Raw genomic sequence first — 18,561 nt, forward strand, 5'->3', positions numbered from 1 at the left:
TATAACAGTGGCTCCCTTGGGCTTCTGTTCACTGTGACAAACACCTGTTTTCTGAAGTTTGGAGCAGCTTTAAAGGAGTGGCTAACTTAGAACTGCTGTGACCCACAAAACTTGGTAAGGAGTTGCCATAGCATGGCTGTACTTACACTTTGTGGTTGGAGAGCCAGGGAGGGTGACAAGGACAGAGCAGAAACAAATTGCCTGAATGTAAAACGCATTCCTACTGCTGTGCCTTTGTGCAGGTCATCTCCAGTCATGAGTCCCACCTCTGGCCTCGGTGTCTGCATTTCCTGTCTTTGGACACCTGAGAGTTAATAGCTCAAAGAGACTTCTGGGCACAAATGAGCACTCATTCTCCATTAATAAAGACACATAAGACCGGTCTGGGGATCCAGAGTGCCTAGCTGTCCAGGGTTTTCCCATTTGATTCTTGCTTAACCTGCTTCTCTCTGTACCCAGCCTCATGTTCACTCTTGTCTCCCACTCTTTCTCTGCCTTTTCTTTTCCACTGTAAGCTCTTGCAGGTCATAGGCTGCCTCCTGACAGACATGTAAATGGTTCATCGGTATTCTGTAACTTAATGAGCAGTCAGCAACTCCCAAGTTACAGAATTGGAGTGAGCCGGTCACCATGTTCATCATGGAAAGGAGCCAAGTTCCTTGAAGTTACCTTCCGCAGTCACTATCTACCTGACCCACCTGCACATGTCTGTTGATGAATAAATACAGCCTTTGTCTGAGAGCTGGCACACGGTGTAATTAGAGGTGTGAAGGCTGGGACCACTTCACTGTGATAAGACTATGTGTTGATGCGTATTGGAGAGATACTTATCAAAATGCACGTAAGGCCTGACAGTGAAGGATTCCTTGCAGTTTTCTGCTTGAAGAAAATGCAGGATTGAAATAGGCTTTGTGCAATACCTGAATGCCAGTGTATAACTGCAGATAAAGTTTTTTTGCTGAAGGGCCATGAAACACTGCTTTTCTTCAAACCGCAGTTGAAAATATGGAAAAAAATGTATGCTGTAACTTAGAGGTCAACTGTGTGTATGCACTCTTTCTTAGCAGCACTTGTATGTGTTGTAGGTGTGCACAGCTGCATATGCAGTGTATGCAGAATGGCTCCCTGAGCAGCAGTCAATACAGAACTGTTACGCCCCAAGATGCTTCAAGAGGGTTTAGTCTGTGTCCTTCAGCCTCTCCGCACTTCCAGTAATGAATGATATGCAAGGCAGCTGACTTGTTCTCCCCAGCCCAGGACCGACTTGCGTGTTAGCTGTATTTTTCTCTATTATTTTTCTTCAGCAAAATGTACCTGAACAGTGTGGTTCCCTGCTTGCTGTGTGTTTTCGGTCTCGGGCATCTCCCTGCTTCAAGGTCTACTGCAGAAGGCTGTCTGCTGCTTCTTGTAACTGTTTCTTAGGCCCTGTACATGTGTTGTGATCAGTTTGATAATATACATTGCTATTTGGTCTCAGTCTTTAAGGCGTTGCAACACAAACCAAAAGAACACTCTCTCATGTGCCAGAAAGAATTTGGAAGAGCACAATTTAAAGGTAAAAAAGTTATATGGGTAAAAAGCACAGTATTTCCTGATCATGTTCTCCCTGCTCAAGTTACTTGTTTATATAAATAATATTTTGACAGCGACAATAGAAGGTGGAAGTTAGGGGAAGCAAATATATGACTTAATTAAACAATTACTCCTTTCTTAGATGTTAAATGACATTTGTATCTAAATAAAAAGTTTTTATGTTTTTTCCCCTGTTAATTTTGGCTATTTGTATGTATATATTATATATTGTGTAAATCTGTTCCATTTCTTTCCTTATGGTACAGCTGTTTCTAAGCTGCAAAACCACACCCAATATTTTGTGTAGACTCGTAGAGTATCTCGGGTTGGAAGGGACCCATAAGGACCACTGAGTACAACTCCCTGCTCCTTGCAGGACTACCTAAAACTAAACCACATGACTAAGACCATGGTTCAGGCACTCATTGAACTCTGACAGGCTTGGTGCTGTGACCACTTCCCTGGGGAGCCAATTCCAGTGACCGACCACCCTCTCGGTGAAGAACCTTTTCTTAATGTCCAGTCTGAACTTCCCCTGACACAGCTTCATTCCATTTCTTCGTGTCCTATTGCTGGTCATGAGACAGAGATCAGCAGCTCCCCCTCCACAGGCCCCTGTGAGGAAGCTGTAGGCTGCAATGAGGTCACCCCTTAGCCTTCTCTTCTCCAAGCTCAGCAACCAGATGGCCTCAGCTGCTCCTCATAAGTCTTGCCCTCAAGGCCTTTCACCATCTTGGTCACCCTCCTCTGGACACACTCTTAACAGTTTGATATCCTTCTTACATTGAGGCACCCAAAACTGCACGGAGTACTTGAGGTGGGGCTGCACCACTGCGGTATAGAGTGGGACAATCGCCTCTTGCAGCTGGCTGGCGATGCTGTGCTTGATACACCCCAAGACACTGTTGGCCCTTTTGGCTGCCAGGGCACGCTGTTGAGTCGTATTCAACTTGCCACCAACCCAAATGCCCTCTTTCCCCGAGGCTGCTCTCCAGCCTCTTTTCCCCCAGTTTGTGAAAATACAGTATGTCACTAATTTTTAGCTTTAGGAAAGAACATCTCTGTGAACATTGTTGTGTAAGCAGACTGGACAGACAAACAGACTGATACTTGATCGCGCTGTTTCAACAAGGTGTTTTCCTGTTCTTAGTGGTTTTGTTCCTTCTCAAGAAGATGCTTGCAGGTGGAGTCTGCTTTTTTATGAATGTATGTGATTTTACCTAAATAGGTCTGTAGTCCTGCTGCAGAATTTACTACATGTGTAATGGAGGCTCATGGGTTACCTCCGTTTCTTGAGATAATTTGGGAATGATGGCTCTTGCACTGCTGGTATGAGTGCCATAAATTGTTAATTATCTTTGATAGAGAAGACTGATACAAATGGCCTGCCTGCCTGCAGCAAACTTCATAATTAGGGGGGAATTTTGAAGGATTCTAGGTTTTCTTACGAGCCCCCAGAAGCAAGGTGATTGGACCTTCCAAAATTGCATGTCTGTGGTGTTTATATCGGTGTGATGAGGGACTGCTGCCAGGTGGCTGTCATGTGTGTGCACAGGGCGACAGGACCGCAATAACTCTGTCAGTCCAACAAGAAGTGTTTTATGATGGAGTCTGTCCTGGTCAGGTGTGCTGGGTGTGCCTGGGATGGGTTTAACTTTCCTCACAGTGGCAGTGCTTTTCGTTTTTGGCTGGGCAATCAACACCTCAGTGTTGTGGCTGTAGGTGAGCAGTGCTTGCAGAGCCTCAGGGCTGTCTCTCCAGGTCCCCCCAAGGCCAGTGGGCTGGGGGTGGGCCAGAGACTGGGAGGGTACACAGCTGGGGCAGGTGACCCACACTGACTGAAGGGACGTCCCATGCCATGTGGCATTATGCTCAGCAGTAACAGCGGGAGGGGAGGAGTAGGGGGGCCGTTCACGGGTAAGCCATTTGTCTTCCAAAGCAATCACTGTGCGTGCTGAGGCCCTGCTTCCCAGGAAGTGGTTGGACACTGCCTGCAGACGGGAAGTGGAGAATAAATCTCCACTTTTTGCTTCGCTTGTGTTGTGCGGCCATTGCTGTTCTCATTGAACTGTCTTTATCTCAGCCTATGAGCTTGCTCATTTTATTTTCTTTCCCTGGCCCTGTTGAGGAGGGGGAGTCAGGGAGCAACTGGGGGGGGGGGTCTGGCACAACCCACTACATCTTGCTAAGTTTTTCAAATATTAGTCCTTTTTTAAGTCAGTGCTGTGCAGTTACTGAATTTGAGCAATATGTGCAATGATGCTTGTATTCTTGTTTTGTGTTTTTGTAGAAATGCGTAAGTGCTATGGTGGGGTAGCAGTACAAGAGCACTAAAATAACCTGTAACAGCTGGAGAATAGTATCAGCAGAGCAGCTGCGTAGCCGGCAATCATATAAGCCTTGTTGTCACATCAGCATCTAAAACCAGTGCAGAGCTTTTCTTAGGAAACCTGTAGGATGAGGTCTCTGATTGTAATTCAGATACCTAAAATGCTTGTTTTTTGACATGTTCTTGTTTAAGTTGTTTAATCTCTCTATATAGCACTAATGCATACTTCTCTCTGTCTCTCTCAGGATCTCTACAAATCTGCTTTCTTTTATTTTGAAGGCATCTTTTATAATGATAAAAGATACCCAGAGTGCAGAGATCTGAGCAGGTACAGTATTTGTAGATAATTGACTAAGGATAACCTTAAGGGACAGGAAATTAATTCCATTTCGTTTATAAGTTGTGATGGTTTTAAGACTGGAAGGTCTAATGTATGAAGCTAGAATGGACTCTTCTTACCATCTTTTCATGTTGAGTTGATATTTACATAGAAGTTTAACTTTACTTGCTCTACTTATGCCTTCTACTCACTTCCCTTCTGAAAAAATGGATGAATGCATTTTTTCCCCCACAAATCCTATTTTGCTCTGTTGGCATGGGATTGCTGTGGAAGGTGACAGGTGCCAGTCTGTACTGGCTGTTTAAGTGCCCTCCCTGGCTGTGATGACCACTGAAAGACCTGCCTGTGAGGTAGAAGATGGGTCAGAAGGACAACAAGCTGCTATGTGGAAGTCAATTGTTCTGCTCAGTCTTGAAAATACACTGAATGCCTTCATGGCAAGGTCAACAAGGGAACTGTTTGCCTGTTGGAAAGAGAACTCTGAGATGACATTGAAGAGTCTCAGGTACCCCTTGTTTGGAACTATGGCTCACACTGATTGAGCACAAGTCACAGCCATTTAAAATACACATAATAGTTTATTTTAAGGAAGTGTGGGATTGGTGACACACTAGTGAGATTTTGGAGATCAAGATGTTGAAAAGGATAGTATGGAAGAGCTGTGAGTTTGGACTCTGTTCTTGTTACGCCGTACTTGGTGTGTGACTTAAGAGAACTTAGTTATTTTGCTCTTTCTGTCCGTGAGCAAGAATCATCTTCACGGAAGGGCTTGTGACAACATACACTGAAAAGCTGAGAAAGAATTGCAACAGTGGCCACTGCCCTTCCAGTGCTAAATTTTGGAAGTGTAACTGTACAGTTGTCAGCTTTGCGTTTCTCTTTGGCAAAAACAAAAAAAAAGCTTTTTAATATTTGAGAATGAAGTTATTGGCCAAGGGTGTACAAATGACTGGCTGGTAATTTGAATTACTGGAATGCTTGAGAAGTGTCATGCTGCAAGGAACCTGACCCAAATGGGTGCCATGGGGAGCGTACACTGTGACTGCAACTCCTCAAGAAGCTGCCTGGTGGGGTTTTAAAGGCAGGTGTTCCGCAAGAACAGTGCACAGCTCTGTGAGGTTGCAGTATTGCTGTGAAATTACCTTACATTATTACGAAATGTTGTGAGCTGTTTTGATTTCCATCTTTTTAACTGTATCCCATTGAGGGATATCCCCCGAGGCCTTCCTTGTCTGTGCATTCACAGTTTGTAGCATTGCTGTGCTGATGACCTTTCTGTTTTCAGAACAATTATTGAGTGGTCAGAATCTCATGACAGAGGCTATGGAAATCTTCAGTCTGTTAGAATGGATGACTACACATTTAATGATTTGACCCTTAAAATTGGCTTTCCATACCTTTTCTGCCACCAAGGGGACTGTGAGCACATCGTTATCATCACAGATATAAGGTACGTTACTGCTCTTTGGGAGTCCTTAGACAGTTGAAAGCAAGCTTTCTGTGGATAAGCTTCAGATATTAAATGCTGAATATTTGTTAGACTAGCTTTAAAATTATTCTACCACTTTCTGCAAGGCTTATGTAACATTTATTCCATATACATGTGACTGCCTCTGCAAGGAAGAAAGTAATCTCCCTTGCTTTTTTTTTTTTTTTAAATAATTTGTCTCCATAGAAAGACTGCTTTCTACCTAGCATGGCATGGCTGCGGCATGGGAGGAGTAGCACCCACAGTGAAAAGCTCTTTCTATGCAGAGCCAGGGTGTGGCAGATTTACTGATTCTGGAGCACCAGAGAACAGAATGCTGTTAATGGCTCTGGCTGGAGTCAGCTGGACTTGTGGAGACTTGGTGCCAAGGGACAGGAACTGAACAGAGAACAGAGGAGTGGAGGAGTGGAAATGGTGGGCTGAGGTGGATAGGCAGGGGAGAGAAGGAGGCGGTGGTAGTGGTTGTGAGGTGGCAACCACATGAGCAGTAGAACTCAACCACATCAACAGTAGAACTATTGTGCATGCTCTTCTTGGTGCGTAACAGGAGGAGAGAGCACTCTGCTGATTGTCTGTAGTGGGTGACAGATCGTTTTAAATTCCCAGAAGCCTGATGTACCTAAGCATTGTTACTAAATGGTGCCCCCCGAGATGAGTACAACACAAAGAAGGGCATAGATGTTGCAAGTAGCTGATCTCAGGATTATGCACCTCTAAATACTCACGGGGTGATGTTTTTGCCTGTTAGTCTATGTAGGAGATAAAAGCTTTGGAAAGATGGTCTAAAGTTGAAGAATTCTGAGTTACTACACACACTGACTTTACTCCTGAGCATAAAATCCACGGGTGGTGCAACTAGCAGCCTGTCTCCAGTTCTTCATCTGTGTTAAGAAATGCTAAGCAGAATTGTAGTCATAGTTTGCACAGGAATTTAAGTCATGCCTTATCTTCAGTGTCTGTGCTTACATTCATATAAATTCCGGTGTGGCTGACTCTTTATTGTATCTTATGTATTTATTTATTTTCCTCAAGGCTCATTCATCACGATGACTGCCTGGACAGGAACCTCTATCCCTTGCTAGTCAAGAAACATTGGTTATGTACCAGAAAATGCTTTGTGTGCAAAATGTATACAGCCAGGTACGCTACATTCTCGATGCTTTTAAGTCGTCTTCTGAAATAAGTCTTCCTATGTGCTGCTACTAACTTAAAAAAAAAAATCAAAGCACTGTATCTATTTGATAAGGTGTGTGAATAATCTCCATTCAAGTGTTCTGAGATCTTACTTTTCATCAGTTGTCCTCTCCCTACCCAGGAAAAGGCCTCCTGTAGGTAGCGTTCATTTGGAGATGATGATCAAAAGAACTGAAGTGGCAAAGAGGTTCATTGTTTGGCTCGGATTCTTTGGTATACGTAGAATGGCTCCCGGTTAATTACTTTTGAAAATCGTTACTTTATGGGGGAAATGCTGCATGTTTGCCCTGTGACCAGACGTGATTCAAATTCATTTGCCAGAAGTCGCACAGGGCTTTCATTGAAGCTGGCATCTAAGCAGGGGGAAGTATGGATCGGTCCAACTTTAATATAGTGAAATCTAGAGATTTTTGAAAGGCGTATAGCTTTTCCCACAGGTGGACTCCTACCCTCTATCTGAAAACTTTGTGCTGTGCAGCTGTACTGGAAGGAACTTTCTGTGACGCACAGATTTGCTGCATTTAAGAAAGGAGAATGTGAACTCGGTGGTCTTTATACTGTTCAGTGCTGTTTGCTTAGACATGAGAAAGCCTTTCAACAGACACAGTAGAAATTTCTCTGAGGGAGTTCTACAGACTGGGGTAGGCTCCCTGGGTTTATAGGTCTGAATGGTTTATTTACAAGAACACCGGCTGCCCCTTTTTCCCCCCAGGGCAGCTTACACTCTCAGCCTTAGTTTGACATGGCAGCTGTGTCCTTGTTCTCTTGCTTGTTTGGCCTTAGACTTCCCTGGAATCGGGCAAAGAGCCAATTCCCCTTGTGATGGGAGCCCATCCTGGTGCTCCTAGCAGAGCCCCTAGGATGCCATCTCGAGTGGCTGTAATCTGCGAGGCGCTGGGCCATAAGGGGAGGTGGAGCCAAGGGGTCAGTATGGGGGAAGGATGGGGTGGGGAGGGCATTACCAGAGGTGATGTAAATGCATTAAATTAAAACCAGGATTAAGCAGTAAGCTTAAGTGGGGAGATGCTAAACCATGGGTAGCAGAGCTGCTTTGGCTGGCTGTCCTGTGTGTTCTAATCTGTGCAGATAGCATCTTTAATCACTGGAGGCCTTGAGCTGCCATGGCCTCTGAGTGCTACCATAAATTAATTGCTTGGTGACATGGCAGGCCCTCCTTGCCCCGGCAGCTGTGTTCATGTTGACTTCAGTGCTTGCTGGAGTGTGCAGCAGTCCTCTTCTGGCCTTGCCTACATCATCCAGGCCCTTCTTTTAGACTTGTAAATGGATTTGATTATTACTCGGAGGAGTTTGGGTCAGTCGCATGTCTGCTCTGTATCACAGTTTCTTACCTTAAGGGAAAGCGGGTTTATCTTTTATGACTTAAATGGCCATAGGGTGGACAGAAGATGCCTGTTAATTTTTTTTTTTTTTGGTTGTGCACTGTACCAGCTGCATGGGTTGGAGGAGTTCCTCAGGAAATGCTGCTGTAGCAGTGTAAAGATAGGAGCTGGGATTGATACTGAGTGAGTGTGGAGTTTGGAAGAGAGATGCATGCCTGGGGTGGGAGAGACACCGTATAGGTAGTGCCTGCTCAGTGTAATAACATTATTACTGATGTTTGCTGTTGCTATCCCCAACTCTGAGTAAAATGTTGAGATGTTTGTCACAAATGTGTTGGACTCGCATGGAAAACACTTGTATTTTGTAACCTGCAGGTGGGTGACCAACAGAGACAGTCTGGCACCAGAGGATCCTTGTTTCTTCTGTGATGTTTGTTTTCGGATGCTCCATTATGATGGAGAAGGCAATAAGCTGGGGGAGTTTCTTGCGTATCCTTACGTGGATCCTGGGATTTTCAACTGAAACTGACGTGAGCCACCATGAATTACATGAACTACACTGATGAAATCTGTTGCCCTGGCTGTTAAAACCACCAAACAGCTTGAATTTTGAGCATACTGCTAGGTTTTGGGTTAGGCTTTTAATCCTCTCCCCTGAGGTGGAAGGAGCCCTTTGCGCTTGAAGTCCTTCCAGTGTGCTTTTCTGAGTAAGTATGATTTTAAAAGATAAGTTAACATGGAAAAATATGCTCAGACATCCACTTTATTTTAATCAGTTGCATTTTTTAATGCATTTTCACAACAATACAGTAGTTCAGAGACTATGGACTCTAAAAATATGGCTGTTTGCAGAGGGAATACCTTGCAAAGCAGCTGTGATTTTGAGAAGTTCTGTGCATCTGAGGCTCTGTTAATCTCGAAGGATGAGAACACGGTCTTTTGGCATCTTACCTTGAAAACTCTGGCAGTTGTCATCTCTGGACAAGGGTGGACAGCACTGCGTTTGTGGGGAGGAGAATGCCTTCTGAGAGAGAAGCCTAGAGTGCTTGTTAACTCCTAAGGTCTTTCCTGCAAACAGCAGGGTGCTTGCATCTGTAAGCATCTGCCGTCTTGCGTTCTGAGGACTGATTCCGTGAAGAGTCAACTGCATTTCACCCATCACTGAATTGTAGCCTGCCTTTCGAAGAGCTTTGTTAGCTGTTTACAGTTGGTGGAGTTTTAACTGTTTGTAAAGTAATGTTCATTATGCGCTTCTTTTTTAGTGTCATTCTGTTATTCTAAGTATTGTTGGTTTTTATTAAAATGCGACCAATTTGTACTTGCTAGTCTGATGCTGAAACTCTGCCAAGACTGAATAGTTAAGTCTAGTGCCTTGCTATTTAAAGTCATCTGGAAATCAGAGGATTTTAGTGGAGATCTTCGCTGTCTAGGAAATCTAGTAGCACCAACTGCTTTTCTTTTGAAAGCTGCAGCTAGTTCTCAAAAAAAGCCTAGTTCTGGTTGGTGTGAAACACAGGCGACTCTGATAACCTGCATACAGAAGTGTATTTGACAAACTGAATTCTGTTCAGGTCCTGTGGCTGCAGATTCTGTAAGTGCTTACTTGATTATCTTAGACATCTTGAAACGAAAGTATCGTGAGTGTCAGCAGGTTTCCATTCATCACTCACATACCTGACTGCTTTCCGGTGGTGTATTAGGTCACGTGAATATACATCTGTGCTTTTTTTTACGATAAAAAAAGTGATTTTTTTTTTTTTTTTTTTTTTTTTTTGATCTTGTAAGTCAGCCAGCTGTTGGCCTGCGTATTTTGAAAACAGAGTAGTGAACCAAGAACTTGTAACAGCAGGTGGTGATAGTTCTCCTACCAGCAGGAATCTGCAGAAGGAGGAGTGTCCTGCCCACCACAGCTGTCACCAGTTAAACTGCCAGGACTGCGCTCCTTTGTGGTGCTGTAGTAGCTGCTTTAAAGATCCCCCACAACACAACTCTGGTTGCATATTCAGTATTTGCCTCGTAAGCTGCTGGTCTTCATTCTTGCCCAACCTCCTCCTCTTTCAGCTGTCTCCTAGTAGTGTATGGGCTTCCCAATCCTCTTCAGGATCAGAACTGAGATCGTGTAGATCTAAAGATACTGTTTGCTTTGATGGCTTCTTATGTTGAATTCTAAGGCGGCAATCAGTAGGGGGTTAGCCTGTGTTTGTTTGGTTTTTTAATTGCTTTAGCAGTAGCGTGAAGGGAGTGACCAAAATGTGAATTTATTCTTTTACTAAGGTAGTTCTGCCTTGGTATGCTATCATCTTCCACCCAACCCATTTACCTTCTTTCCAGTAAAAAGTTATGGTCAAATATATTTCAGAATTGCTGTCCCTGCAGATTAAGAAATTTTGCTAGGGCCAGTCCCATGCTTCCAACAAGGCAAAGAGAAGCTGGACACAATCTGGGTGTGGGAGTCGAGTCCATCTGGTGCTTAACTACAAAACAGAGAAAAACTCTGTTAGAGTTGGTGTGTGCTGGTCCTATATCATATCGAATGATTCAAATTCAATGACACATGGAACAAAAAGGTTACACTAAATCAATAGTTTTTAAAGATATTTTACTTCTCAGGAGCTGTCACAGGACAGCTGGGTCTGGTCTTGATTTATGTGACTTTCCGAATGAGTCCTCTGAGTGAAACCCAGCACTGCACTCAGCTGCCCATTCGTAGTTAAACTTCTGTGACACCAGCTGCCTATTTGTGTTTTGGCTACTTGTTAGTAGAATGCTGTTAGTGTTTCAGTGATCAGAACTTCCAAGTAGGTTTTGAGAAAATAATTTTTTTAATAATCCCTTGTCTGTGTGTTTGGTATTGATGTCTGGGGTTTGTTTTTTTTTTTTTTTAAAGCAAGACAATCAGAATTTTTTTTCTTATAAATACTTTGTTATAATAAACTGGATATAAGGGTATGGACCTTTGAGATGATTTGAGTTATATTCAAATGAAAATTTAAGGGCCCTGCCTGCTGACGTGTGAAGACTTGTGTCTGTACTTGCCGGGGAGGACAAAAAGGCCAGAGTATTAAAAACTGCAGTTGGATCTGTTGAATCTAAAAAGCATTAACTTGAATCTGTGGTTGGCTTTTTGCTTTGACCTTTTTTAAATGCTTAGTGATTTGGCCATATGAACCTTTGTAACTTACTTCAAACTTCCAGAAGGTCTTGGAGGTTTTCTCCCTAATGAAAGTTTTTGCTGTGCTGGCAAGACGGCCGTACAGAACGCTGTTTGTGTTGAGGAAGAGGAGAGGCCCCTCTGATTTCACTGTTGGCACAAAGTCCCGCAGTAAAACATGATTCATCTAGACAGCGTCACTTTCCACTGCTCGCTGGGCACTTGTAACCTTACCACAGCAGCCCCCCGTGCGCTGGAATGATGAGCAACTCAACAGGGCTGCACAGTAGTTAATGCTGTCGTAAACTTGGCTCGTGAAGTGGGGGTGCTACGGTCAGAGCTAACTCGGTCAGCTTCACATTTTGTGCATTAACTGTGGTTTGTTGCCCTTCTGCAAAAAGAATCAGCCTTATTCCTTGGGAAGCTTGAGAAGTTGGACTGCTCAGTCAGTTCTCAGCTCTCAGAAGTCGTATTTGTGTCTTCCAAGAGACACAGCTGTGGACAGTCGGGCATCTTGGAAGGCGAGTTGACCATTTCTACAGTCAGTGAGATTCTGGGCATTCAGGTCCTTTCTGGTTCCTAAGCTGGCAGTAAACTCCGGCAGTAAGAGCCAAAGCAGCTGAATGGACAGAGCATGACTGCAGTGACTTGCAGCACACCATCAGGAGCTTCACCTCTGCATCCATCTCAGTTAACCCTCTCAAGTTGTGCCATGGCTGACCTGTTATCTCTGAAACAGTTGCGAAAGACGGACCTGTGTTAGCTTATCAACACTTGTACAAAAACAAGGTGGATTTGGCATACTTGTGGAACATGCAGTACCTCTTTTTTTGGTAAAAGGGGTTTTGATACAAAGGAATGGTCAAAATCGGGAAGCACCTACGTGAGAATTCCCGCTTGAGTTGATAGCTTTGCAGAAACTTTCAAGGGTGAAAGTGGAAGTTGCTTTAGTTTCCTAAAGCAATAAAATACATCTCATGACTAGCTGCATGTAGAAATACGCAAATTCCAGCGTGCGGCATCTACCTGTATTGGGAAGCCGAGTAAGAACACTGCCCTCTGATGATCCATCCAGCTGTGTAGCCGTTAGTCTCTCCCCTCAGCAGCAAGTCTGCTGTGAACCGTGAGAGATGGCCGAAACCCGGGATCTGTGGAGACCAAACCACAACCGTCTGCCCAGGACGGTTTCGTACTGGGAGCTGCCATGGCTGTGGATCGTCCAAGTTTAACTTGAGATACTGTCTTCAAGATCTGAAAGCTCTGCTTCAGTTCTGCTATATGAATACCTTCCATTTCATTACACAAGTATGCACTCATTAGGCACATGAAAAGCTTTGCAAGCAGTTTTGGCATTTAGTCTTGTAACTACTTGCATGGTTTTACCTTTGTGTGCGAGATTGCTGTATTCAAAATTTAACTATATTGCTGCGAACCGAAACATCTTTCCATGCCAAGATTTAACTTACAGTAATCACATAAGTAGATTCTGTTTTGTAAATACAGCCTTCGGTGATTTATCATTAACCTTTCTAAATGCCTGTAGCTTGGTACTTTTAATTTCCCAAGGCAGCCATCGTATTACTACAAAGTGCTGCTGTAACCGAGTGCCATTCTGTGCAAAAAGTCATGTACATGTGCTGCTCTGAGCAGTAGCATGGAGGCCTTCCCGCAGGCACTCTTCACATCTCTTTCTCCTTTGATTAATAGAGCTGTGACGAGAGAATAGTGGTTTAGGCTGCTTGCAACTTTGGACAGGAAGGCAGAGTGGAAATAGTAACACGATGTGTGCATATTTACAAAACTAAGATCAGTGCAGATGCATACGTGTGCATGGGCTTCTACCCATTGACATAAATGACAGCGGAGTAATAAGGAATGATAAAAAATACCCTTGCATCTATAAAAGTACTCAATATGATGAAGAAGTCTTTAGAAAGCATGCAGCGTATTCTAATATTGTCAGCTGTACAAATGCAGCAAAACAGGCTACAGGAAGTCGGCTGCTGGTGAACAGTGTTGTTGAATGCTGAAATAAATGTTTTTCTGTTGGCTTCTCCATATTACCAAAGCTATAATCCTGCCTTATCGTAACCTTAGAGCTAGTTTACAGATTACCAAGACCAAAAATAAATGTACTGAGTTCTGGTTAAGGACAACCTGTAGAAGTGGTTAACACAATCTCTGCATACCACTGTGTGAACAGACAGCTAGGAGTTGGTCAGACTACTCGCAGCAGGCATTAGCAGAAGCTTATGTGCAGTGACCGTGCGTTGCACACACACAGTCTCTGAAGGAGCGGCACATTTAGCAGGGGAAAAAAACACTGCGGTGGATTCTGGCAAAGTTACATTAAAAAAAAAATGGTAACTAGTGCAAACTAGTAAAGATGACTAAATATCAGTTTTGAACACAACAAAGGTAACACTGCTTGTGCAATACTGGAGTTCCAGTTTCAGGCTTTCAGTGCTTCTTCCTGTGCCTCTCATCACTACTGGGGATTTTTTTGTTGTTGCTTAAACCATGCATGTGAGGAGAAGGGGAGGTTAGGGCCACAATCCTCAAACTATTACGCCGTTTACTATTCTGGTCTCTTAGGAAGAAGGCGGGGGAAGAAGCCAGCAAAAAGGCAATGCTGGGGAATTTGCATCTCTTCAGAACTAGGAGATGGAGACTAAGGAGCAGTTACCTCACAGTAGTGCATGATTTCAGTGAGAAAAAGCATTATTCTCAAGATGGATCTGTCACTTTCAGACAAAATAGGAGTTTGAAAGCAGTGCTTCAGTTACCAACCATCTGGTTGTGACTTAAGAGTGCTGAAGCCACTTTTTGCGACCGAGTATCTAACTGTTTAGCGCTGCCGTAAGAGCAGAACTGGAAACAGAAGTAAAGATTGTTGAACATGAAATGGGTGAAGAGGTGTATGCCTTCTTTCATACGTGAGCAGAAATCCCTTTTCTCTGTACTACCATGCATAAGAACAGAAGAATAACAAACCCACGTGGGTTGACTGAAGAAGCCACGGCAGCAGTTCACAAGGCATGTAAACAAGAAGTAATGTGACTTTTCAGTATTTGTGACCATGCTGGCATACCGAAAACTCTTCCTTGTTGAATGGTGTGAGTTAAAGCCTCAGAAGTACTGGTGTCCACCAGGCTGTAACCATGGTTTTCTGTTGCTGCCTTGCAGCTGACGGAACACAAGCCAACACGTACACCTGGAACCTGTCACCTTCCCTGACAGCCCCCAGGGCAATTCTTAGGACTATTTAACTTCTAACCTGGCTGGCCTCTGTCAAGTACCATTTTCCAGTTGCACGCAAGTTGCTTCTAGTTCTGATGTTAGGCAAAGGGTGTCTTTCAAGAAAGAACTTTCAGAGGAGCTTGTATCCGTTTCATTCCCTTTCATGCATTTAGAAATTTTTCTTACGCTATTTTACCAGTGTTGCTATTAAAATTCAAGTTACAAATCCCCAAGTTAATGCCAGGGCAATAAAACTGAAATAGTACTAAAACCAGGCACCTGTTGTTCCTATGAATATTTTAGTCTATGCAAGTTAGTATCAAGAACCAGTCTATCAGTTTCAATTCTTTAATTTTGTAAATAGTTCAAGACAGTACTTCCCCACCAGTATGCATCAACAGGTTCAGTGAAAACACCTTATTTTACTGAAAGCATACCATAAAGTCACATTGCAGTAAATTGGCACAATGAGTTTTGCAAGAACAGAACTAACCTTGTTTAGAAAAAGTCATTAAGTATACTCATACATTTACATTTTAATAGCTATAAAAATGCTGCTTCCAACTCCTACAAAACACAGTGAAAAGACATCCCCACAAGAGTTGAAAACCTATGCACAAACAGAGGTCAGTATCATAGGAAGAGGGCAGGTTTTATACAAATTAAGCTATTAGGCAGTTAAAAGTATTTACACTTTTCCCTGCTATTAGCTAGACAAACCTACAGTAGTCAGATAAAAATATGCTACAACTCTAAGTCCTGTAACATGTAAGCATTTGTTTTCTAACTGGAATTTTCACCTTTTGAAATGTGTTACCTGTTAATACTGGACAAAACTATTGGCAAAAGTGTTTAAATACTTTTAAACCAAGATTAAAGGGGCTTTTATTCCACAAAAGTTAACTTTAAAATACTATGCTTATAAAATTATTTAAACTTTCAGCAGTCTATAGATTTCAAATGCAAAACTTAACAATCCTCTTTGTTTTTTTTTTTAGAAAAAAAGACTCCAGTGGTGTCATTTGCTTTCAAAGGCAGAATCTTTTGCTGGCTTTTCAAGCTCTCTCTCTTCACCACATGTCCTAGAAACAAAATAAAGCAACATTAATGACCATAGAGAAGCATGGAGCAACACCAATTCCAGTGCATAGTGTGGAGAAGCGATGCTGATGCACACTCAGCAGCAGATGAAGTCTGGAGAACTGAAGCAGGCACTGATGCCAGCTGTCTGTCTTCTCTCTTATGCTGAGGGCCCCCAGATGTGACGCTAAGCTGGCAGTGATTAACATCGCGCTCAGGTACATGACCGGCAGTCCTTCAGAAGTCGGTCTGCGTTCCACTGAGGCAGTCCTCCCTGCTCTGCTGCCAAGCGTGCATCAGCTGGGGTGGAGAAGCAGCAGCCTGGCTGAACATACCCGACCAACAACTGCTACTTTCCTTAGTAGCCAGGAATAGCCCACTGTGTGCCCCAAATGCTAAGGTAACCTCAGGAAGGCATACATATTTTTACCAATACAGAACAGAAAGCTGTTCTTAAGTGCCAGTCACCTCAGCAGTATGAAGTTACACTGTGTCTGTGTTGCAAAATTTTTCAAGTACATCTTCAGAACAACACTGACATTTCTTGCCTCTAAGCATGAAAGGGAGTAGAGTTCAGAACTGCCCTGTGATTGGCAAAGCAGTGGGCACAGCAGGGGTGTTTCGAACACTGATGATTTGTTCACACTTACTTTGCTTACTACTATCTCACTTCTAAAATACTGAATATTGCAAATAAAAATGTATGGAAAATAATTAATGAAAGGAAGTTTCTACAATGGAGAGAAATGAGGCTGTAGCATGCCTGGATTCTGAACAGGTACGTGGGTGCGTTTCTCAACATGGAAGGTATTGCAAGAGGTATTACAAAATCTGGTTTACGTTAGCCAACAACAACTACAAGTCCACAGAAACTGCTCCCAAGTAGCCATACAAGTTTTCTTGTAGAGTGGGTTTGTTTCAGCAAGTCAAAGAATGTGCTGGAGTGTAGAGTTCAAGGCAATAGCAAACGCCACACACACTTGAAGAGATAAACATTTATTAGCAGAACATGACATCCCCACTAGCTCATTCATGGAAAATATATTTGCCAGTTTTACAGATACAATCACAATTACTCAAGTACTAAAAATATAAATTGTCTTGCCTCAAAAGTTACTTTTTTGAGACACTCTTTATATGGAACAGTCTTTTCAGGCATGTGGTATAACTATCTGAAGTATCTGCCCTGAGTTTCTTTTGACCAGTGTCCACTGAGGTGTCTGTCATGCATGCACCCAAATATTGTTAGTTCTTTTAATCACAAATGTAAAGGACAATCTGACTGTGATTGTCTCTCTGCCACTCAAAAATCCAAGTGTTGTCAAGTTCTGCAGGAACAAGGAAAGGAGCAGGCCATGAAAAAATTCCACCTTAGAGAACCAGTCATTTATTTTTAAGTATTTGGCCAAGTATATTCTATTATTACTGAATTGCCTTGCTATTGATTTCAAGTAACTCAGGTGTTGCACTCTGTTAGTGCCATGTTGTGATTTGGCCTAATCGCCTTTTTAAGCAGCGTGCTAGGCTGCGTGACCTGTGCTGGCAACCTACACTTGTGCCTTCATTATATTCCCGTAACGTGTGGCTTGTTCAGACCAAATGAGTATTTGGCATCACTGGTTGAAAACTCCCATATGTCACTTCTGAAAGCTACGTAGTCAGAAGCCTGAGAAGTTCTGCGGCTACTCCCAATTTTCATGTTAAGGGGTTTTTTGGTTTTGTTCCATTTAAGTTTACATTGTCATGAATAACAGTCAATATTCCACTCATTTGTACAGTTTTAACTTGGCAGACAGTGAAAAGAATGCCAGGCAACTGCAGTTTCTCCTGGCCTGCGTGTACAGAGTGATGAAAGGAAAATAAACTTGCTTCAGTACTTACTGCTGGACAAAAAGAATCCCTGAGCACAAGGTGCAGAAGTGCTCAGAGAAAACAAAGTGGTACTTCAACAAAACAGTTCAGCTCAAGGATACTTCTAGGCCTTTTCCTCATTATTTACTGAATTCTATGAAGTGTCTCATATTCTACAAGAGAGTTGCTGCCTGTTGTTCCTGTTTACAAAACAGGATTTTTCAGTGAGACTGAGGTGTAATTACTTACCTCCTGACACAGTTAAGCATTCCTACGGCTTCTTGTTTGGAAAAGGTAAATGCATCAACCTCGATAAAGTGTTCAGAGTTCTGAAATTTTCACAGGTCTAAGTTCTAGCCTGCAGTTTATCTGCATTTGGGCTATTCTACAGCTATACTATAGAAGACTAAATAGAGAACACATGATTTCACAAAAAACTTGATAAATCCCATCAGTTTCTGTAAGACTTGGTTCGGGCTTTATTTGCTTCCAACTTAGTAGTATCCACTAGTCTAAAACATAGGAGAAAGCTTGTATTTCGCCCTGTCTGACCACATGCTGGTTTTCTCCTAATAGGACATCCTGTAATTTTTTTCTTTAAGTCTTCGTCATACCAGTAACTGAAGTAACTTTTCAAATGTTCGCTCAGAACTTTAACAGAAGATTTGCATACTATTATCATTCCCTAAAGTTGAGAGAATGCTCTGTAAAGACAACAGAACCTCAGCATGGTTAAGTAACTTCAATCTAATGCTGTTCTAGTTCACATCATTTTGCTAGAGCAGAAGAGATCCTTAGCTCAGTAAGGTTATTAACTCACTTTTTCTTACTGCCAGCTTCATGTCTATCTTTCTTTTCCTCGGTGTTGTCTCCATAGTCTTGTGACGGGGTGATGTCTTGAGCTTCAGACCCTCCATTCAGAACCTTTGAACCTTTAAAATCAAAGGGCAGGGAAACAACTCAGTACTGCAGGCA

General features: G+C 42.8%; 2 protein-coding genes across 2 annotated transcripts in view; one reads left to right on the forward strand and one right to left on the reverse strand.

Moving 5' to 3' along the window:
• SNAPC3 (small nuclear RNA activating complex polypeptide 3) overlaps positions 1-12,720 on the forward strand; it is a 28,277-nt gene extending 15,557 nt beyond the window's left edge. The window contains exons 6-9 of the mRNA XM_075411542.1: positions 4,147-4,229; positions 5,527-5,691; positions 6,763-6,870; positions 8,640-12,720. Coding sequence (XP_075267657.1) covers positions 4,147-4,229; positions 5,527-5,691; positions 6,763-6,870; positions 8,640-8,787 — 504 coding nt within the window. The 3' untranslated portion in view covers positions 8,788-12,720. The remainder of the gene's footprint in view (positions 1-4,146; positions 4,230-5,526; positions 5,692-6,762; positions 6,871-8,639) is intronic.
• Positions 12,721-14,989: 2,269 nt separating this feature from the next.
• The window catches only part of PSIP1 (PC4 and SRSF1 interacting protein 1), a 40,254-nt gene continuing 36,682 nt past the window's right edge, over positions 14,990-18,561 (reverse strand). Inside the window, exons 16-17 of the mRNA XM_075411541.1 lie at positions 18,407-18,518; positions 14,990-15,737 (exon numbers count right to left, since the gene is read on the reverse strand). Coding sequence (XP_075267656.1) covers positions 15,674-15,737; positions 18,407-18,518 — 176 coding nt within the window. The 3' untranslated portion in view covers positions 14,990-15,673. The remainder of the gene's footprint in view (positions 15,738-18,406; positions 18,519-18,561) is intronic.

The sequence above is a fragment of the Opisthocomus hoazin genome, chromosome Z, assembly GCF_030867145.1.
Source record: "Opisthocomus hoazin isolate bOpiHoa1 chromosome Z, bOpiHoa1.hap1, whole genome shotgun sequence".
Lineage (NCBI taxonomy): Eukaryota > Metazoa > Chordata > Aves > Opisthocomiformes > Opisthocomidae > Opisthocomus > Opisthocomus hoazin.